Source organism: Mya arenaria, chromosome 9 (assembly GCF_026914265.1).
Source record: "Mya arenaria isolate MELC-2E11 chromosome 9, ASM2691426v1".
Classification (NCBI taxonomy): Eukaryota; Metazoa; Mollusca; class Bivalvia; order Myida; family Myidae; genus Mya; species Mya arenaria.
The window spans coordinates 12,738,095-12,762,410 of NC_069130.1; the positions used below are offsets into that span (position 1 = coordinate 12,738,095).

General features: G+C 33.4%; 1 protein-coding gene across 8 annotated transcripts in view; it reads right to left on the reverse strand.

The window, feature by feature from the left end:
• Window positions 1-2,540: 2,540 nt before the first annotated feature.
• Window positions 2,541-24,316, reverse strand: part of LOC128202875 (potassium voltage-gated channel protein Shaw-like) — a 33,369-nt gene continuing 11,593 nt past the window's right edge. Inside the window, exons 2-8 of one of the 8 annotated variants that reach the window (XM_052904038.1) lie at window positions 14,348-14,517; window positions 13,147-13,759; window positions 12,125-12,430; window positions 8,793-8,822; window positions 7,576-7,608; window positions 4,121-4,312; window positions 2,541-3,271 (exon numbers count right to left, since the gene is read on the reverse strand). In XM_052904038.1, coding sequence (XP_052759998.1) covers window positions 3,201-3,271; window positions 4,121-4,312; window positions 7,576-7,608; window positions 8,793-8,822; window positions 12,125-12,430; window positions 13,147-13,759; window positions 14,348-14,517 — 1,415 coding nt within the window. In that variant the 3' untranslated portion in view covers window positions 2,541-3,200. Of the gene's footprint in view, window positions 3,272-4,120; window positions 4,313-6,788; window positions 6,874-7,575; window positions 7,609-8,792; window positions 8,823-12,112; window positions 12,431-13,146; window positions 13,760-14,347; window positions 14,518-24,316 lie in introns of those variants that run through there. The other 7 variants (XM_052904037.1, XM_052904042.1, XM_052904041.1 and 4 more) reach the window with 7 other exon arrangements.

Consider the following 24,316-nt stretch of genomic DNA (forward strand, 5'->3'; position numbering starts at 1 on the left):
TTGCAACGTTGACACGCGATAGATTTACGAGCTGTTAACGCGTATTTTTTTTCAAAACTCTGGCTCCTGCTGTTTTAAGAGCTGTAAAGTAAAAACGTTTAACCCCATCGACATTTCTGAGATAACTGCGCCCATTATCAGCTGAATTGCATTTAAATACTCACACAAATGGGAATATTTTGAAGAATACAACAGTTTCTTAGGTATAATTATAAACTCCAATCATTGTGAATATGCCGAATTAAGTACATTATCATACAAAGTATTGGCTCAGCCTCCATCCTTTGGCTCAAGTGCCTGGCTTTTGGCTCGAGCTCAACCCAGAAAAATGCTCATTCCAGTAAACAGCGGTCTTATTCTTTCCCGACAAAATAAAGGCACTCGCTAATACTCGTTTATCTGTAATGTATGCTTCTTTAGTGAAATTCAGCTGAAAATTGATGAACATGTTCTACTTTCGTGTGTTAACATACAAAAAGTCATATGTTTAATCGTGTTTCCTACTCTATAAACAGTACTTTTACAAAATTACTAAAGTACTTGTGCAGATTAAACATATTGATGCCTTCCCCGATTTCTCATATAAGCCCTCACAATCGTGATATAAGGTGAAATAACGAGTCATCCTTACTTTTTATCATTATCTCCGTCTTTGTCTATAGCTCGATAATGTCTTTGGTCTTTGGCTCTAAATTATTTTCTATACAGTTCCAAAAAAGCAGGTGCCAGTGTTTCGCATGCATGGTATGTATTTATAAAAATCAAACTCGACGAAATTTATTATGCACTTATTTAATGTATGAATAATCAGTGCCCATTATTGATAGGATTTGTTGCTGTTCTTCAACTTTTTTTTCTTTTTCAAACCTTTTTGAAAAATATGTTTCTGCAGAACTAAAATTTGTTTTATGAGGAATTGAAAATTAAACTATTCCGAACCTACCAATTTCAGATTGTGCAACTAAATAATGCAGTCTTATATCTTTTGAAATCAGAAAATATTCAAATAAATAATGAAGAATTCGCGATAAAATTAATTTCCTAGATGAAATAATGTAAACATCTTTCTTAACATAGCTACAATCACTACAAACCACAATACATTGTTGATTTGTATAGTGCTGATTATTTTGACACAACAACATATTCATTGTGTATAAAGACATTTCCATTAATTTGCAAATGCTTTTTGATCAGAAATCTGATAAAATCTTCATTCCAATAATGCGTGACCAACTCCTTATTTCAGCTACACATGTTGCAACGGTTATATGTTTTATGTTGATAAATATTGAACCTGAATACTGGATAAAGAGTGATTTTTTAAACATTTTGTTTGGTTTGGTCCTTCAAACGACCATTGCACTGTGAACGGCCGTTAAGTGTCTACTCTGGCTTGCGATAATAACTGCTTTGAAACAGTTCTTTTCAATTACACTAAGTGGCACGTGCATGTAAATGAGCTAAACATGCCAATTTGCACCAATTACAGCTCTCTCACTGCAAAGTATTTTGTCGGTTGCCGCATCATTCCGGACAAAATATGAAGAATGAGCTGAGTGGTGAAGAACCCGCAATAATAATCGGTAACTTCCAGAAAAAGTTTTGCATGAGGAAAAACTTCCTTTTTCCGAAAGGGATATCGATGATTAGTTGAGAGAAACATCCAGTCCCTCTTCGGAAATATGTGTGACTCCACACAGAAAGACATTTCAAAATATTGAAGACATCTGCAGCTATGTTTTGGTACTTGCTAGTCATACGCATCTCGTGTGAACCAAGTTCGGTAATGACACATTAAGCTATGGCCTACATTTACAGTTTCACATGACGCTGACGCAGACGACACGACGACATTTATTGTGAGTAGTGAACTCCGTAACTTAATGGCTTAAAGACCTGAACAGCGAGAGACCGTCGTTATAAACGAAGGGGAAAACATATTTGGATACCGCAGAGAGACATTTAACATGTGTTTAGTCAGATATGGCTCTTGTTGAGTGTTTTATTTGCTTTGCACCAAGTGTCAATATCGGCGAGGGATGGAGTGGGTTATATTGTTATATACGTATTAAAATGTTTTCTAAGAACATCGTCATCCGTTGACTGTTAAACCTGACAGTTTCAAGCAATAACGCAATATTGATCATCACAAATCTGCGTCTAACGAACTGTGCTTCACAAACACTTTCGCGCGAACAGTGTTTAAAGTATTAAGTGTTTTTATCCTCAATGACTTGTAAACATACCTAGTGTTTTAAATAGTATATATACACTGAGTTGTTTGTGGAGTTTATTGCTGTTGTTCCATGTCTCTTATTGTGATTTTTTTTCGTTTTTGTGTTCTATGTATTTGGCGTTTACCCTGTGCCATTAAACGGGGTTTACTTTTGGCTACTGAGCTTGTTTCTGTAATTTTTTCACATAAGTTTTATACCTCCAACAATTCTTTTTTCATTTATCAATTTCACTGGGTGGTGGGGGGGGGGGTCTTGTTTACGAGTACCATGACCTTTTGAACCATAATAACAAGGCAAATACTTTCTTCAATACATTTATTGCTGTGACATCTGTGTGCGTTACATTTATAATAGTCGTATACGATAACAATAATATCAATTCATAAATATATATAATCAGAAACTACAATTAGCAAAATTGAACCGCGTACAAAATGTATATATGTAACAATTTAAATACATATTACCCTTTCAATAAACAGTAAACAACAATTTAGTTATATGTTGTATGATATTCATAATAATTCGTTGTTTGTGTACATAAAAGGTATGCATACACAGTAATATAATATGTGTAAGTGAATGGAAAAATCACTTCAATGTATGAAAATCATTCACTTCGTATATTACACATTTTGTCGAACACAGCAAACATGTATCACGCATTAAAAGTTTTCTTATATTGAGCACTTTTATCCATATATCTAACATTTGTCATACTTACTTATAAGCCACATTTAGAAGATGAAAGCATTTTCTAGAATAATTATATTGTTTACAAAATGCATTTCATGAGATATACAGAATAAACAAGCTTAACCACATTTTAGGCATGAGTGTTTATAAAGATTATTGCATTATATAAGATATAGACTTTAGTTTGATAGTGATTTTTAATTCTTAAGTGAAGAAAGTAATTGGTGTATTCTATGAGAACGGTGAATACGGTGCAGGTGAGCGTTATCTGTTGATGTTCTGTATGGCAGAGCTCCTTCGGGAGGTTGTGATTCCGGGAGCGATCGAATAACTCACTAGAAACATAACAGAGGTAATTAGTTAGCAACCAACATGTTAAGACCTTGTTTCAGGAAATCTACGATGCAATTCAAACATGTTCATACTGATTAGACAAGAAACATTTGGTTTTACAATATAGGTTATATTTATTCGTTTGAAAAAGTGCGATGTTCAGCTAAATCATAAGAGTTTCGTTTCCGAATATTTTTAACGAAATAAATAAGGACTAAACTGTGGTCCCTGTATTCTGTTTATTTATTGGCTTGTTTGGCCGAGGTTTGTTTTAATGATATGTTTGGGAATTCTCACGTTAATGCCATCATGTGGCAATGGCATAAAAGTAATCCGTATTTCAGTATTTAAATTTCAATATTTCTGCTTTCCAAGCTTGAAACTCCTGGGTCCCGGCGTTCTTCAGTTAATGACCATAAACGGCATTGATCTTTGACCCACTGACCCCCAAAACAGTAGGATTCATCTTTTGGTCACGACCAACCAGCCCAACAAGTTTGAGATCCCTGGGGCCCATTGTTCATTTTATTAATAGGAAACGGATTTTCAGCTCAAGATAACCAGCACATCGACTTTTAACCAACTAACTTCAATGAGGTTCCTGTGCTGTTCATGACCAACCTGCAAACAAAGTTTGTGATCTTAGGGTACAAGCATTTGCAAGTTATTCATCGGTAAACATGAGGACGGAAGGACGGACAGACGGACAGACGGACGGACAGGCGGACCGATTACTATATGGCGTCCTCCGGGGGCATACACAGATAATGAAGCCAACATTAGATACTGTGGGAGTGTCCATTTATCGATGTAAGAAAGGACAACCATTGAATTGTTTAAGATATCATTACCCCGCCTAGGTCTTTTGGGTGTTGTCTGGTCGAGGGAATGTCTGTGAGGAGAAAGACTAGAAAGTGAATGTGGAACGCTGACGTCAGTAAATACGTCATCAGTATAATCGTCTGACGTATGGTGTTCACATGTTGGACTGTCGTCTGATAGTACTACGTTGATGCCGACTCTACCGTTCTTACCGCTATTATCTAAAGCAAAATGTACATAGAATATACATAAGTGAAATACGGCATATGGCATTTTATATATTAACTTTAAAATTTGACAACAGAACTAAGTTACGTTACGTCTTAATATTCATAGAACCGTTCAATAAATACATTATCAACACAAACACTTTATTTTTAGACGGTTATTTGTAAATTTATGACAATTATCGATCAACCATCAAGTGCAATAAACGAGTATTACTATAGAAACAAACGATTAGTTTTACATGTAATATCTTTTTTTTTATCTAATGATCAGGGTATTACAACATGCAGAGTTAAAACTAGTTCGCAGGCATGAGTGAAAACAACTTGTTTCAGTTGATGCTGGCTCAAATGAAGCATATATATAATTTTATGTTTATAATGACTGAAAACAAGTGTGAGATTATTTGGATATAAACTAGAATAAACCCCTGATGAAATCGTGTTCCAGTAAGGTTTTCCCATCATTTATTGATAAAGCTTTATTGATGCATGTTTTGTCTTTTTATGTTGATAAACGATTGTGTTTCTCGTTCAATTTTGTTTGGAATCTACAATTGTGCCACTAAATTTATATTTGAATGTTTGACTACTTGGTTTGTCCCTGAATGTTACATTGTAATATTAAACGAAAAATGATAAACAGTTGATAAAAACGTGTATTAATCAGAAGATAATGTATTTTATAACCACGTTCTGGGATTTAATTACCATACTAGAAGAAAACCTCCGCTGATGTAGACTCCATAAAACAGTACAGACATAAAAACACAGCTTACAGTAAACTCCATAAAACAGCACAGACATAAAAACACACAAACAAACAAAAGTATGTGTGTGAGTGAAGCTAGCCAATGCCTCCATGAAAACAATGCTTCCTGCCAGCAGCGATAATAAAACGTAATGTTGCCAAACGCTTGTCTCTAATGTCGAGAGCAGGCAAAATATAACAAAATAAGAGAAAGGTTAATTGAAGTACTTTGTTCAAAGACCACGTTCAATCAATCTGGCACTTTCAACAGTTCGCTGTAATTATACTGGAAGCCAGAACAAAGAGAGGTTATGTAATTGCAATACATTTCCATCACAACCTAGATACAACATGAAGTAAAAAAAGGAATTGTCTTGATCAATGAAACCCCATATGATAACACTCACAGTTTCAAGTTTTTGACAGGTGTGCATCTTAGGATTATAATGTTTTTATTTCTTTTATCACTTCAATGACTATGCTAATAAAACTTGGTGTCCGCACATATTTGTTGGCAAATGACAATCGAGAAATTTCCCTGATTACTGCAGCTCCATATCATGATGAGCAGATTTGAAGGTGAATATAATTTGGTTATTTGATTTGGTAAAGTCGTCTATTTTTCATAGATCGATCTGGCCTCTGCGCATGCGCGAAGTGACTATAATTGAACTCCTTGGCCATTTTTATCGAAAACAACCTCGGATGTATTTGGACGGTTTACATACTCAAAATGAGATGCGTTTAAGTCCGCTGCAAGTAGATCGCGTAGTAATTTTATTTAGCAGTTAAACTTCATGACTTAACTCTTGGGAATCTTAATTATATTTGCAATAATACACTTAATTGGCAATCAATTTAAACTTAGATCAATAAAAACAACTCTAAAACACTACATTTAATTAATGATATAATTAAAAAAAAAACGAACTACTTCAACTGATGTACCGGCATACATCCGAGGTTGTTTTCGATAAAAATGGCCGAGGAGTTCCGAATGTGACAGATACGGGTACGGTTTTCTGGAGGCAGTTTAAACTCACGTCATGAACCCGAAATTGAAAATTGATGTGAAATTAGCTATCAATCGCATTGACATCTATACAGTGCACTTTTAGAATGTTTATGTGACAATATTCAAGTACAAATCTCATTGACGTTTTATCCTTTAAATTGCTCTTTATAATATCAAACAAATTAACGACAATTTAGCATTGCCCGCCACTCATTTATTGAAGCTAACACCTGGGTGGTTTACTTTTTGTGCCATAATACTTCACAACTTCACAAAGGGCGGAGCTAGTTGGTCAACTTAGTGCGAACACCAAATAAGTTCATTTTGGCGATCTACTGAAAATGGTGCGAGCTTTCTCGGCTGCGGTGTCTCTTGGCTTGGTCCATTTTCTTTAAATCTCCAAAATGAACTCTAACATATACATGGAATATATGAACACATTTTATTCTAAATATACTGCATCGCAGATGATATTAGCTATCATGCATTTATAACTACAATCTAACTAGCAGGTAATTAAGTTCAGTACGATGTCTATTATATTTCCCTAGCTATCTAAATACTAAAAGAAGATTAATACGACAATCAGACCTGCATATCTACTAATTATATGGATTCCATGTGTACCATGTACATATTTAGCTTTAATGCATGTTTACACTTTTATACACAGCCGACAACACTTGACAATGAAAGTAAATTACGATAAATGGTTCCAAGGGTGGGTGGGGAATTGTCACTTTCTCTCCTCGCGTATTCTGAACAACACGGCAGGAGTCTTGTGTTTCCCTGGTTTAATATTTTAAATTCTTTATAAATATTCATATCTTATTTTAATATGATACGACTAATGATGTTTTCTTTAAGTAACAAAAATATAGAACCATTTTTAAAGCGGTCAGGCCGTATAAACGCTACTTTGAGAGTAAGAACATTTTATTTTTTGAGTATATACAGATAGCAAGATGTGCATGCTTTAAAATGTGTAAATAATATTTTATTTATGGGTATAAAGAAATAAGTAGTCAATTGGTGAGTCATTTATGCCGTTAATCGTTTTACAAACTAAAAACAATGCTTATGAGAAAGACTTAAACTGAGGTCACGTTGTACAAAATATTACACTGAATGGTTAAATAGTACAAAAACTGGAAACAGGTTAAAATTACAAAAAAAACAAGTGAGAGAACGCCAATAATCAACAGTTGCAAACATGTTTCGTACTTGCTCTAGGTTTGTATGTTTGAAATGCAAGTGGAGTTTAAAGTCCATTCAAACTTGGACATGAGTATTTATTAATACAGATTCAGACAACATTTAACGAAAGTGCTTGGGAGACAAATATTCCGTTCATTAAAAAAGCAAGAAAAAACAGAAAAAAATCAAAAGCTTTTGCAGTAGCTGAAATACTTTGTGCATGAACGGATCGCGGGCCAATTGTAACTAAAGCTACAAACATTTAACATTAAGCGAGCTAAGTGGTTTTCTTACACATAGGTGGAGCAGACTGGCGCTTTTTCCTCACTGACGAAATGCATGAACGTGGCATGAGAAACATTGGCAAGACAAATGAAACAATTAATATCATGGGATGAAAATTGATGAATTAGACTAAATAAAAACGCTTATTTGTTTTACTAAATACACTTGTCTTCAAAAACAACAACATGAAATATCTAAGAATTTGCGGGAACCGCCCCCCCCCCCCCGAGTTTTTTTGTTTTATATTGACGCGCATGAGAAAACAAACAATGTACGTGAGAAGAAAAGTCATTTCTTTAAATATTTTAAATCTTCTTTGGTCTAACATAACTCCGTTTTGGCGTTCCTGTGCTGGAAACAGTGATACTTCTAGCAAGGTTAATTGACGCACTATGTATCAAAATCAAATTTCAATGCAATACCTTAAACATGTTTTCTAGTTTAAGAAACGTAGCGATTATTCCTATGGTTTTAACATAAACTAACAGAAAACTAAAGAAAAATAAAAAAGGTCATACAATAGTGTTAGTATTATTTTTTTCTTCAATATTTCGAAGCACCCTGAATCAAACAAAGTACTAGTATATCAATTATTTTCGGGTGATCAAGTGCTTCACTTCTTATTCATATTAAGCAATTGAAGATCATACCTGTACCAAAGGTTCTGATGCACTTATTATCAAGGAGCGTCTTTTTAAAAGGTCTGTAAATGACTAAAGATATTGAGCTCAAGTTTGTTTTCTCAAGTAAAGTCATATAAAGAAACGCTTTGGTATTTCGTTAAAGAACACACAGTTTTTTTTTCTAAAATGTTCTTACAGGCCCCAAATTCTCGAAAGACATTTCTTTTAAATTACTAACTGAGAATTGATTTGGCAAGGCAAATAACTGTTTAGCATTATTGTCGTAAATAAAATGTCGATGGAATTTTACAAAAACTCTTTAAAATGCAAACATTAAATCATATATATTAAAACTAAAAGTATTCTTAGGTTGATCGACATTCGGGCCAGGGTTTTGCAGTTTGCAATGAGTCCTCTTTAAAAAAGACGTAATTTGTACATAATTTGATATTTGTTTTAGTAAAATAAATTAACACCTCTACTAGTTATTTAATCAATTGCAAATCACATGTACCCAACATGTTAAAACATATAATAGGAAAACCAACATAAGGCATTTATCACTCCACAAACTTTACAACCGTAAATAACAAATATACTTACAGTAGGTCTCCGATACTTCTTTGATTTTATCTGAAACACGTTGCATAAATTATTGTTAGAATAGATTTGTTATTTTCCTAAACTTTTTTTTATTTGCTAGATCGCCAATACGTGATTAGAAAACTATACAAAGGCTCTCATAGGAGTGGTGTTCATTCAAATACTTATAAAATAAGTCATATAAACAATATACACTAACATTATGCAAATATAGCCAATCAGTAAGAAGAACACTATACAAAGGCTCTCATAGGGGTGGTGTTCATTGAAATACTAAAATAATACAGTTATTTAAACAATATAAACTAAAATTTTGCAAACATATATTTTTCATTAATTATTATAAATTCATTTTCACAAAGCCAAATTATAAATGCACGAGTATTACAAGTTTCGTGATTTTAAAATCAAGTTACATTTTTGTAGTATTTGATTACCCAAACACTGCGTGTATTGTCGCTTCAAGCACATAATGTGTTAATAATGTGAAAATGTTGTGTCTAAGTCATTAGCGAGCAATTTATAGGAAATTCATGTCACGCAAAGTACGCAAAACCAGAATAGCAGATTATAAATAATCATTATCATCCAGATAGATAAATGAATTAGGCTTCTCTTCAAATTGCTTATAAACTTATGAACATTGTCTGGAAATCTCTCCTAGATCATAGACTTGTAATTCAAGCTATAATTTTCTTCTCTAATCACATTCTTCGTTTACATCTTATAAATAATATCAATGCTTTGGATTATTTCCGAGAAAGATAAGTAGGAAATAGCAAAGGAAATCCTACGACAGGCCATGGGATGGAGAACAAACAAAACCGTGCAAGAAGTCTTTGATCCCAGAATAAGTTTGTTATTTGAGAGACCTGGTATCAGGGGAAAGGATAAACCATGCTTTTCTTTAATCAATTTTAGTCTTTTGCCAGTTTACAATCATGTATGCATGATACGTCTGTTTCTCAGACAATACCTTTTGAGCCTGATACAGTTTCTATCGGTCAAATATTTCAGACCTTATAAAACCTACAAAACAACAAGGAGAAAGACAGAATTTTCCTCCGTTAAATTGCAATAAAATTTTGTATTAGATAGACTGTGTCTCCATCATTTAAGGATCTTTGAAACTAGATGATAATTATAAAGAAATTTTGATATAAACTCAGTGACCTACTTCCCTCTCATGTAATAGGTTGCCATCCAAGAATTTTTTTTCTTTTATCAATACGTGTGTGTATATTGAAGTATTATCTTATGAAACATGTTCACAAAAGTTATGGAAAAAAGCATATTGTTTTTTTTTTCAAACGAGAAGTAAAAATACCCCGGTTATAGAAAGTATGAAAAATCAGCATAGCACAGCAAACGCAACTATTTAAAGCTAAAGTGAGAGAGTCTGTAATAACGGAACACGAAGGAAGCAGCTCTTCAATATTTTTATAGATATGAACATAAATTCCTTGATCTCATACCGCATGCAAACGGTAATTTGCTCCTACAGTCACGTTCTGTTTTACGTCTCATAAATAATTTCGATGATTTCAATTATCTCCGAGAAAGATAAACTTCCAGACAGACCAGAAAATAGCCAGAAGAACCTATGGCAGGTAATGCAAAGGAGAACAAAGGTGACAATGATGGGAAGGATAGCACACACTCAACAGTGGAATACTTTGAACAAATATACACTTTTTACCTGAGAGACCTGGTATCAAGTGGGATAGATAATATATTTATTTTTCTTTAATACTATTGCTATTTTATAGTTAACAGCGATTAGTGTTTTGTTTCTTGTACAATAGATATGGGAACCTGATACAGCTGTTATCACTCAAACAACGGACACAGCAACAGTGAGAAAGACAGAACATTTTCGTTTTCGTTTCAATTCAATTGCCATGAACATCTGTCACAAAAACTCTCTTTGAATTGGTCTTCATAATTTAAACGACAATGACATGAAACATGTCCATTTAAGTTATAGAACAAGTGATATTGCTTTTTCAAAACGAGAAAGAAAAAAATGACTCGAATACAATCAACCAGCTGAGCACAATTAAAAATAACTATTTTTTTCCAAAGTAAGAGTCTCTGTATAAAACGTAACACGAGGAAGCAGTTTTCATGATTCATATAAATATGAACATAAATATGTTTAGAAATATCTCCTGGACACCTCTGTAATGCCAACTGTTAATTGCACTTTCAATCACTTTTATTGTTACGTTTAATACATAATTTCAATGATTTGGATTAACTGTGAGAAGGTTGAACGATCAGACAGACAAAGACATAGCTAAGGAAATCCTGTGTCAGTTCAGGGGAAGTGAACAAACAGAACTGGACAAGTACCCTCTGTTTTCAGAAACAGTTTGTAATCTGAGAGACCTGGTATCTGGGTTAGAGATAATACATGCTTCTCTTAAAATAATCTTAGCCCCTTCTTTTGTTGTTCAAAAAGTACCTTTATATCTAATGCAACACGAATTGGAATCTGATCCAGCTGTTGTCGCTGAAATAGTTCATTTTTCTAAAACAAAATTCCACAAAATCTTTCTTTCGAATTTCGTTTGCACGATGGCATCATGCTTGTTTTCCAAAAAAGGTTTGTAAAATGGAGAATAATGACTGTTTGAAGTTTTTTGATATAGAGGATAATTTCTTGGTGCAGAGTAAGGTATCAATATAATAGTGAGTACCAAATAATATACACTTGGAATTCACAACCTCAATTATATTGCCATTTTACACAGGCAGAGACATTATTTTTTATTTTCTTCTTGTATATCATCAATAAGGGTCTTCAGTTGACATTAATTGGAAAACCGCGCCAAAAATTAGCTTAATGAAGTATTGTCTGAAATGACGAGATGATTTTTCCAAGCATGGTGTGATTTTACGTGCACACTTCTAACGTAGTGTAACTGTCCAAAATGTCAGAATCAGTGATTTTATAATTATTATGATATACTCACTGTTGGAAACAGTACGTACAACTATAATCCACCGTAATTTTTAATGAACTAACGAAAAACATGATTTTTTAATTATAACACAGCATTTTCATTTTTGACTAAGAGAAGTTATCTTATTTTCGGAAATCTTAATTGCTAAATTAGCTCATCCTTACTGTAAAAAACTAAATTTATTTAATAGTTCTTCGATCGATAGTTTTCAAATATGAAAGTTTTCTATTATTATAAATATATTAAATCCTACAGACGCCTGTTAAACACAAACTTGGTATAGGTGACGGTTTGTTTGGAAATGAGGCTGCACTAGTTTTGTCCTGATTAGTAAAGGACGTTAATATATACCGTGATAACTACCAAATGCGGAATCTTCACTGCCGCTCCGCTGCAAGCTGGCTTTGCTCCCTAGTGGTTGGCGAACCTCCGATTCTTCACTTACAGAGACTGCGTCATCAGGATCCACGAGGGCATTGGCAGCGCTCAAGAGCATTTGCTTCCTTGATTTTTTTGGAAGTTTTGCCCTTGCTTGCGCATGCGTGTAATATAGCGTGAAGTTGCTAACTATCACGGGCACCGGAAGTGACAACATGAGCAGCCCACAGACTGCGCACACTGTGCCAATAATGTAACCAAGAGCTGTTCTTGGATAGAGATCACCGTAACCTAAAAGGAGTGAAAGAAAAATAAATGTGGAAAAGAAAATTGATGCCCTAAGCTCCACTATCTTTAGATATTATTTTAGCGATCACTAACGTCGATTATATTCTGAATGATGTCAAATAAGCGTGTATAGCGTTAGGATGTCGATTCCTGACCCACACCACCGCTTTATTGACAATGTTTATATAGCCTGAAGTATATTATATTACTGGCAATGTAATGCTTGAATTTATGTTGATATATTTTATATATGTTTCAGATGGTACAGTTTGCTGTAAATATTATCTTATTAATAGGTTCAAAACATCGTTTGGTACGAAAGTACAAATCCTAAACACATTCATATTGCCATTGGATATGTGCCACCTGTGATATTTTTATGTTTTCTGAACGAATACCTTTGCTTTAAATACCTAAACGTAAGAAGATGTAATAACATAATCACTTGCTCAATTTCGTGTATTTAAACCAAAACAAATATATCTTCAGAGGTTCAGAATAAGTTCGTTCACGTAATTTCTAGAATAAATTATAATTCAGTAAAAGCAATTTTCTATTTCTCAGTTAACCATTAAGACAACCAATCTTCGTTTGCCAAGTAATTTGCCTTAATGTAATTGTGCGCATTATCTACGAATTACTTGCCAAATGCAAGACGGCCCCAACAGATCGTAACTTATTTTATCGCTTAAAAAGGGTAATGGTGTAATAAAACTTACCAAGCGTTGTCATAGTAACAACGGCCCACCAGAACCCCCGAGGAATATTGGAGAAGTGGTTGCTGGCATGCTCGTCAACTTGTTCCGCATAGTAGATGAGACAGGCGAATATTAGTACACCAATTATAAGCACTAGAAACAGCAATAACAATTCCTTAGCACTTGCTTTGATTGTGTGACCTAAAATCTTTAATCCGCTGACGTGAACGGTCAATTTAAATATCTTAAATATACGTATTAATCTCAGTGCATTGATAAGCCTGAACAGATTTGAGCTTCGGATGCTTGGATCCCACACAAGCAGAATAATACAAAGGAAGCATGGTATCACAACACATATGTCTATCCAGTTGAATACTTTTTTGAAGAAATCACGTTTACTTGGACAAAACATGAACCTAATAATGAGCTCAATGGTGAAGAATCCTACACAGAAATACTCGACAACGTCCAGAAAGAACATGGGACGTGTTAGGACCTCCTTTTCCCGAACGGAGAGGAGGGACGATATGTTGGTAAAAGCACCTAGTCCCTCTCGGAATAAAATATGTGACTCCATACAGAATGACATGATGGACACGATCAAAAAGGCAAACGAGGTGAAGGCGATAATCTGAAATAAAACAAATGGTATGTAAAGAAAAAGTACGTATGTTTGGACGATGAATGTTTAGATTATTGTATTAGCGTCCATTAATTTATTTGAATATTCAATTGATCTTTTCATCTTATGTCTGATTGTATGAGCATACAATGCCAAACTAAATTGATTTTTCGTTGGACAGATCTACCGCACCTATTTTTCAGGTTTTTTAAGCGACCGATCCTACCATTTATCAAAAGAGTTCCAAATGACAAAATATCACTAACTTATAAAGTCATGTTGCTTCGAATAACACACTAAAATGTTTCGATTTTACTCTAGGAATAATAAATCAGTTACATAATGACTACAACGTGGTTATTTACTGAAAACTACACAGAAGTGAGTATTATGTTACATTTATTCAGAATTATCAGTCTTAGTTATAAATTATGTTGGAAGAAATTGTTTCGCCTTAGCCCGCTCCATTTTTTAAACGAAATTGAAAGAAATAAGGTGGTAAGCTTCTTCCTGATACAAGGGTGAAATTTCAATTAAACTTAAATTTACTGCCCAGAATCAATGTTCAAATCAGTCTGGAAAACATCTAGAGTCTACCTTTGCATACTTGGAAGATGTGGGTTCGTTCAGCAGTCTCCAGGCCCGAGGCTTAAGGCGACCCCAACACGTGCGTTGTTCAGCCACATGCTCCTCGATAATCCCAAATTTCTCTCGGATATCCTCCAGGTGACAAGATTCTGTGTCCGACTCGTTGCTTGCCACGTCAGCTGTAAATGGCGAAAGATACTTTTCTGAACGGTAAATATTTAAAGGAGCCATGAAGGATTTTAACTTAAGTGGCATCGGTATCGGGTGTTGAAAAGCAAATTATGTTCCAATAAAATGACTGTTAAACATGTAGGTCGACAAAGTCAGTATAACTTTTGTACATACTCTTCTATTGTTTGAGGCCATGTTTCTTGTAATGCGTCTTTTATACATAGTTTATAGTGGAAAATACGAAGGCGTTGGGGGAGGGATCGATGTTGTGGATAGTGGTTTTACAATATTTTTACAAAACCACTGGACTATCCATGGGTATCGGCCCATGCCTAATATTGTAAGGCATATGCTCAGCCAGTATAAAATGTTAGAGCTACCTTGCTTCTTTAAAATTTGCGAAGCAATAACACAATGTTAAACGTCGCCCCGGATTACGGTTAGTAGATTGGTTATATTGAGTGGGATCGATTAAATGACTGCTTGGTTGACAATCAAGTGTTCTATCACACGACAACGGATCCACCACAATTTCTCTAACCGAAGTTTGATTTAAAAGTATAATCTGTTACAGTTACATGCTAGAGAAAAGAAATAATATTTTTTACGTTTATGATTGACATTTTCCATTACAGAGTTTTGACATTGGACCTGGTACCACTTCTTTTGTTTATGTGTTTATCACTCTTAATGAACTATTTCAATCACACTTCCATGGATCTCTTTTTGTTTTATTACCTATTCATGCTTTAATAAATGTAATAAATTGTGTTTCTGAAGGAATTTCTCTGCAAGAGATTCATGTACGAATGGCAATTAAACGAAATAAAATGAATGTGGTAAAAATAAATCTGCTGTGTTTGGACACTTTTGAAATGTTATGTTGTTTTCATGGTAAGATAGTGATTTTAGTCGGCCTAGTGCAAATACTGTGTAAAAATTATATTTATTTCCGGCTGTATATATCTGCGACAAACAGTTACAAATTAACTTTTACTAACAATACTAATACGCATGTACGAAGATATTCATAATATCTACACGCGAACATTTAATTGCGATAATTATTACATCCCATCTTTTGTGCCACTCAAACGAAGGTTACCATGGAAATTTAAATAATTCTACACTAAATGATAAATCTTCTTCTCTATTTTATGGAAAAATGAAACCTGAATTTACTCACAGATCATTTTTCATTACCTCAAGCAACTTGTTTCTCTCAATATTTTTATATGTACTACTACTAGATCTGATGGAGGTTTCTCATAAAATCAAATGATAGAGAAATTGATCTGAGGAAAAGATATAAAAATCATCTAAACTCTTTGGTACAACCTGATTAATAAGATATTTAATGGTTCCTCCGAAACCCACTTATGCTAATGAGAAAACATGGGCAAAATAATTACGTAATTATTTTCGGGTTTTCAATTAATAATTTCAGAAATAAAGATTTTTTTTCAAGATTTTGGAATTTTGATTGAGTTAACATTTTTTAATTTTTCAAAAAATAAGACATATCTAAGAAGGGAATGTAAGCAATAGAAGGTCAAGAGCAAAATCGAAAAAGTTTTGAATGTATACATTCTGCTGTGGAATTGAACCGCGTATTTTAAGCCTTCAACAATACTATTTTGTTTTGTTTAATGCTTTTAATGCAAGCAAATGTTGCGCAACTGCTGCATTCTCCGCCACCCTTTCACCGCATATTTGAGCTCTAAGTGCAATATTCTGACGGATATCACTAATCATTCAGTTAACGTTTTTACAGTAATCAATAAACGCAATATTGGCCCATTGGAAGCTAAAAATGCAACAAAGGTATAAACATAATTATCCCTTTGATTCTTGTTTGAGAATTAATGTCGAATAATATAAACACTGTATACCCTACTAGCACCGACAAAGACGGCATTCTATTTTCAAAAATCACAGTGTCGCATTCAATGATCCGAAAGGACAATATAATAAATGATATTTTACGGGTTGATATTTTGCGGTCGCTTCAAAAACCACTAAGCCTGCTATAGTGAAATGTACCCTCGGTCATTCTGAAAGAAGAATCCTTTATTGCAAAAGTCGTTTACTTCAAGTTATGCACAGCAATACCAGCCACCGATTACTAACAATGTCATCGCAATAAACGAAACAAATAGGAACCCAACTAATACGGTTTTTCTGCTAATTGATTATTATTTTGTCAACGATGGCGAAATATGTATTGCCATTGAATGCATTCGAATTGCTGGTACCTTTGGGGGAACTTGCCCTGATATAATGATTAATTTCAGTGTGTACTCTATCTTATGTTGATTACATTCGTATTGAACGTGCAATTTTATGAGTTATTAGAAATAGCCTTAAATTTAGCTTATACAGTGATGTAGATTGGATCGAATTTGCATGCAATATTTTTCAATGTTTATTTTAACAATAATTTATATAATTAAACTATGTATCAGAAATGATGTGTCCCAATCAGTGTTTATGTAAAAGTTGTAATACAAAATAAATGATGTATTAGTCATGTATTATTATAATGCTATGATCATAGTCTTGATTGTAAGTTATTAACAATACATATTATATCTACATACGCACACTTATTGTTCGAATATTGTGGTAATTACGACGCAATCATAATAAAATTGTGTGTACTGTGTAGCATATAAGCAAAACCAATTAGAGTGTATTATTGCCACTACAAGGACCAGGTACTCAATCATTGTCTTGAAGGCAACGTATTGTTAACGACACAACTGAGCCAGTTTTTTAGCAGGAATCCAACTAACTTAGTCATGTAGTATCACTATACTCCATGGGAAATGTTCATTAAATATAACAGACGTCCAAGGATAAGCCGTTGAAATGGAAACATATACATTTAACACTAACGGATGTAACGAATGCGGGCGAACACGGCGCACCTCCTCCCCTTTCAAGTGAACATTTCATGTCAATATGGTCTTTCAACAATGCATAAATTACACAAAAATGTACTGCATTCGACTAACATAACCAACAGTTTTTCTTTGGAAGGACTACCGAAACCCCATTGGTGGGGAGGAACGCACGCCCCAATGTGCAAATCTAACGAACGCCCAATTGAACGTGTAATCCTGATCCCGCCCCTGTTGAGAACAAATTAGACTCAATCCATCATCAAGGTCCATGGTGTTAGTAAAAGCCCTTGGTGCCATTTATCTTCTATCTTTTCATTACGGCTTCTATTGTTAATGACTATCAAATGATCGAACGGTAATTTGATCGGTAAAAAATGACGGATTTTTACTGACTCATGGTAGAGAGTGTGCCATTAGTTATGTATTTAGCTGAATGATATGTTTATTCATTTCACACAGATCCATACTTTTTAAAGAAAAGAGCACCATGAATAATGGCTGATAAATGTTTGTACCTTTACAATGTTAGTTAAATGTTAGTAGTTATTTGATTCGTTGCTTAGGTACGGAATTTCCAAGAGGTAAACTCATTCAATAATGGTTTTGTATTAATGAATAAAGGATCAAACTCTTCGAAATGATGTGTCTTGTTAATCTGTTTGAAATGATACACCACAATATCCAGAGACAGTTTTTGTGCGTACAATCATACAGGAACACACTTCATTATTTACAAAATATTTTGCACTTTGCATACAACAGTTGACACATTGAGATTGACCTCCCATATGGATACTTCTCACATGTAAACAAAAACTAAACATGGTATTAAAGCTTTCTCATATGTTGCAGTCTTACTTCACTTCGACATCAATGTTTTTATTACACTGTTGGACATTATGCATTTAATTATTAGAAGAGTATTTTTGTCTTTTGTATCATTATGCTTATTCAAATACCAATAGTTTTATCAGAGTGCCTTTGTTGTAGGATTTAATGAGTACATAGAAGACCACATAGTAGTAGTTGTAGAAATAGTAACAGAAGTAGTAGTCGTAGTAATAAAAGAAGTAGTGGTAATAGTATGAGTAGTAGTAGTAGTAGTAGTAGTAGTAGTAGTAGTAGTAGTAGTAGTAGTAGTAGTAATAGTAAAAGTAGTAGAAGAAGTAGTAGTAGTAGTAGTAGTAGTAGTAGTAGTAGTAGTAGTAGTAGTAGTAGTAGTAGTAGTAGTAGTGGTGGTGGTAGTAGTAGTAGTAGTAGTAGTAGTAGTAGTAGTAGTAGTAGTAGTGGTAGTAGTAGTAGTAGTAGTAGTAGTAGTAGTAGTAGTAGTAGTAGTAGTAGTAGTAGTAGTAGTAGTAGTAGTAGTAGTACTACTACTACTAGTAGTAGTAGTAGTAGTAGTAGTAGTAGTAGTAGTAGTAGTAGTAGTAGTAGTAGTAGTAGTAGTAGTAGTAGAAGTAGTAGTAGTAGTAGTAGTAGTAGTAGTAGTAGTAGTAGTAGTAGTAGTAGTAGTAGTAGTAGTAGTAGTAGTAGTAGTAGCGGCAGCAGCAGTAGTAGCAGCAGAATAAGCAGCAGCTGGATTAGCAGAAACAGTATGATTTGTATAAATTTGTAGATTTTTTTATTACTAATAATAAATATCATTATTTCTACTACTACTATTTATAATAATAATAACGATCATAATAATAATATAATATAATTGTAATTATTATTATCATTATTATTATTATAATTATTATTTTTAGTAGTATTATTATAATTATTATAAGTATTATTATTATTTTGACTATTATTATTAGTAATATTATTATATTTACTATCATTATTAGTATAATTATTATTATTATTACTATGATAAGTATTATCATTATTATTAATATTATTTTGACGATTATTATTATTATTATTATTATTATTATTATTATTATTATTATTATTATTATTACCTATTATAACAAAGTTAGTATCTACTCACTCACAAGCCAGGTGGTATCTACAAATCGCCCAAGGTTTGGTGCATACGATTAACGTTTCTCAAATGCTACACAGTATGATTATCGTTTATGTTTTGACGGTAAATGAGGATTCTATATTGATCCCCGCATAATCGTTCATGTTTTGACAGTTAATTGGGATTCAACATTTATCACCACAGAGAATAAATTACCAAATCAAATCATGTTGCCATCTGCTGCTTCAATTATAAATATAAGAAAATTACGTATAACCTAAGTTTCAATGAAGATAAAATACATTAAATCATATACAAGCTTTCCAGACGTTAGAATATTTTACAATCCTTCACATACGTCTATCAGACTATGCAATGGCATTTTTGATTGCGTTCCAGAATCAATCAACAGACAATTATGGTCAAGAACAAGGCAGTATGCAATAAATAATGCACATTGTGATGTACTAATAATTATGAGCATTTACATCACATGCATTCAAGAAACCTTATTTACAAAGCAACTGAGTGAACTATCAACTAATGAACAACTGTTGATTAAAAAATAAGATAAACAATGTTTCTACAGGAAGATTTTAAAATATTCGTTTTAAATAATACAACTAAAACTACAGGGAAAAGAAAAGTTGTCGAAAATTAAAAAAACAACAAAAAAACAACAACATCAACCCCGGTTTCGAGGTACAGGGTAACGGCCAAAAGGACAATGAACTAGAAACACAAATGTAAAAACTACATACACAAATACCGCAAACAGACCAGACACGCATTAAAATAGTTTTACATATAGATGGGATTACGGCCTTGGAATGCCACAATATTGATTTATTTGGAACAACATATATTTACAAGCAAATTGGCGATCAATTTGTTAACAAGGTCATGAAGAGTGTATGAGAATGCAGTATGAACTTTACATATCCATATTGTTTTATTTGAATATTATATGTGTTTTAAGTATTGCTGAAATCGAAAAAAGTTTAGTTTTGCACAAATTTCTAAATTGATATAATTTAAATGGAAGAGTTATATATTTTGCCAAACATGTGCGAAATTACTCTGAGAAGGTAGGTGACAAGTTTTATATAAAAATGTATGGGCAAAATAATTACGAAGTTACGTTCGGGATTTCATTTATTCATATATATTTTTTTCCAAAGTTATGAAATTCCAATTAAGTACAGATATTATAATTCTTAAAACAGAGCTGAGATGGAACTGCAAACAAAATATGGCCAAGAGCATGAAAGAAATAGGATTGAATATCGACACTCTGCTTTGGAAATGAACCGCGTGTTTTAAAGCATACACCAATACTGTTTGTGAGTTAAATGCTGTTAATGAAAGCACATTTTGCACAACTGCTGTAATCTCCACCATCCTTTGCCGCCACTTCTAGCGCAATCTTCTGATCTCAAGGATCATTCAATTACTGTATTTGTTAAAATCAATAAACGCTCCTTTGGAAGCTTAAAATGTAACAAAGGTATGAACATAATACTCTTTGGTTCTTGATTGAGAATTAATGTTCAGATATAAAAAATCTGAGTGTAACCCGTCTTTCACCGATTTAAGCGGCATTCTATTTTCAAAAATCGCAGTGTCGCATTCTATGATCCCAAAGGACAACATAATACAATATTCTTTTTACGGGTTGATATACTTTGCGGCCGCTTCAAACAACACTTCGCCTGCTATAGTGGAATGTAAACTATGACATTCTGAAACTAGAATCCTTTATTGCACAAGTCGTTGTCTGGAGTCATGCTTTGCAATACCAGCCACCAATTACAAGCCATGTCAGCTAGTGAAAACATGAAATAAATAAGGACCCAACTTACACGATTTTCTGCTATTTGATTGTTTTCATTTGAATTTGTCGACGATGGAGACAATTTATTGCCATTGATTGCATTCGAAACACTGGTACCTTTGGGGAAACTTGTCATGAAATGCTGAATATTTTAAGTATTTAATCTTATGTTTATTACATTCGTACTGAAAGTGCAATTTTAAGAGTTATTAGACACAGCCTTGAATGAAACTTATACAATGATGTAGATTGAATCGAATTGCTATATCTTTGTATGCAGTAGTTTTTTTGCATATATTTAAACAGTAATTCAAAGAAAAAATAATAGGATATATCAGAAATAATGTGTCCATATAATTGTTTATGTATTTTTTTAAAACATGATAAATTATGACCATGGGCTTGAATGTAAGTTATTTACACAAACTATTATAGCAAGTATTCACATTAATTGTTTTAAAACACTCTAGCAATTACGAAATAATCAATATGAAATTGTTTGTACTGTATAAGCATATACGCAAAACCATTAAGAGTGTGGTTTTGCCACACCAATTACCAGGTACTCATTTATAGTCTTGAATGTAGCTTATTCAAATTGTTACCGACGAACACATACATTGAGCACTAACGGATGAAAGGGATGGGGGCAACCGGCGCATCTCCGTTCAAGTGATCATTTCATGACAATATGGTAGTAGAATAATGCATAAATTACATCAAATTGCACCGTATGCGACTAACATTACCAACAGGTTTTCTTAATGAGGACTATCGAAAACCCATTGCTGGGGAAGAGGACGCACGCCCGAAGGTGCGCATCTATAGGGCGCCCCATTTAACGTGAACTCCTGTACCCATCCCTGTTGAGGACAAATTAGACTCAATCTATCATTAAGGTCCATGGTGTTAGTTAAAGCCCTTGGTGCCATTTATCTCCGATTTTCTTTTCATTACGGCTTTTATTTTTAATGAGTATGAAATGATCAAACGGTAATTTGATCGGTGAAAAAATGACGATTTTTTACTGGCAAAGAGCATGCAATCACTTTTGTATTTAGCTTTAGTGTATGTTTATTGTAACTTTATTCATTTCACATAGATCCATACTTTTAAAGAACAAGAGCTCCTCGAAATATGTCTGATAAATGTTGTACCTGTGTGTGTGTTATTATATAAATTGTTGCTTAGGTACGGAATATCCAAGAGACATATTCATTCACTAACGGTTTTGAAATAATGAATAAAGTATCAAACTCTTCGAAATGAAATGTCTTGATAATCTGTTGAAATAGCTGGGGTTGTTCAATGACACAACCACAATTTCCAGTGACTGTATTTGTCCTTACAATCATACAGGAGCACACTCCTTATTTACACAATATTTTGCACTTTGCAAACAGCGGTTGACACATTGAGATTGACCTCACATGATTTCTTACATGTAGACGAAATATGGTATCAAGGCTTTCTTATATGTTGCATTGGAAATATGAAAAACTATCCGTCTTAATGTCTGAAATAACGTTTCCTTGGCAGGATTTAAGCAGAAACATGAGAAATATCTTATGCTCAATCAATATTGAGTTATTCTGTTACTTCGACATCAATGCTTTTATTATACTGTTGGCCATTATGTATTCAAATCTTAGAAGGGTGTGTCTGTCGATTGTGTTTTAAGACTTTAAGGTAATTTTGCATAAAATATGTGTTTTCCGTCCGTTATCGTGGTGTGTTAAAACGCAAAAATCCTGGCGTAATCGTTAGAAAACGTGCATTATTCAGTAAATTCAGGTGCCGTTTATGACCGGCTTTTTGTTTTACATAAGCGCTTTCGGGGCTCGCGTCATAACAATGGCAGCTGAGCGACCTGGTTTCTAACCGAAAGTGGGTCAACGATGCCAACTTTTGCACAAAAACAATTATCAGCATATATAGCTATATACAAATATCAACAAATGAAATAAACACCATTTAACTTACATATTTTCTTCTGAGTTGTCTTTTCCTGGCAAGCTGATGGGTGTTTACTAGATAGTACTTTCTGCAGTTGTTTTGACGATTTGTTTGCTTTAAAAGCACTTAATTAATTCTAAAACATTCAACTCCTCCGAACTTTAGTTATTTCTGTCGGTTTTATTCAGAACAAACGACTTATATGGACATGATTCCATTACGTCGTATGCAATGAACAAAGAAGTTTCAAATATTTTTTCTCTGATGCTGAAGATGCTGTACATTTTATTAAGAGCATGTTAAAAAATTGTTCAGGCTTAAATTAGTTGTCAAAACAAATAAAGGTTAAAGTAGGACTGTTTCGGTAATTAATCGATTACCCAATAGGTAGTGTGTGTAAAGAATCCCAGTAATCCAGTCCATTTCCAAAAAAACACACTCTTTCCAAACGAATGAACACTGCAAAAAATGGCATCGAAACAAAAATGCAACTACCGAAGTATGTTGCGGCACTAATCGAGCTTAATGTAAAACTTTTCAATGACATCACTCATGACGTCACAAAAACACCTGTTATGAAGGTTATTTTGAACTAATTGTTTTTGCATTTTAGTGACATTTAACAGCTTTTTTAAAACACAAATGATGTGTATTTTATGCAATAATAGCGATAATACACCCTTTTTCGGTTGTTACAATCTGCAAAGGTCCTTAAAATAGTTCACAACCCTCGTGCTACGCACTCGGGCTGTAAACCATTTTGCGGGCCTTTGCAGATGGTAACGACCTCAATAAGGTGTATTAACCCTGTATACTCATATCAAAGGTTTTATCAGAGTTCCTATGTTGTAGGATTTTATGAGTACATAGTAGACCACATTGTAAAAAATATTTATATATTTATACATGTCTTAATATGTCATTTAAAAAAAATAAAGATATTATAATTACTTTAACTTATACTACAATCATAATTGTTATTATTTATTATTATTATAGTAGTAGTAGTAGTAGTAGTAGTAGTAGTAGTAGTAGTAGTAGTAGTAGTAGTAGTAGTAGTAGTAGTAGTAGTAGAAGTAGTAGTAGTAGTAGTAGTAGTAGAAGTAGTAGTAGTAGTAGTAGTAGTAGTAGTAGTAGTAGTAGTAGTAGTAGTAGTA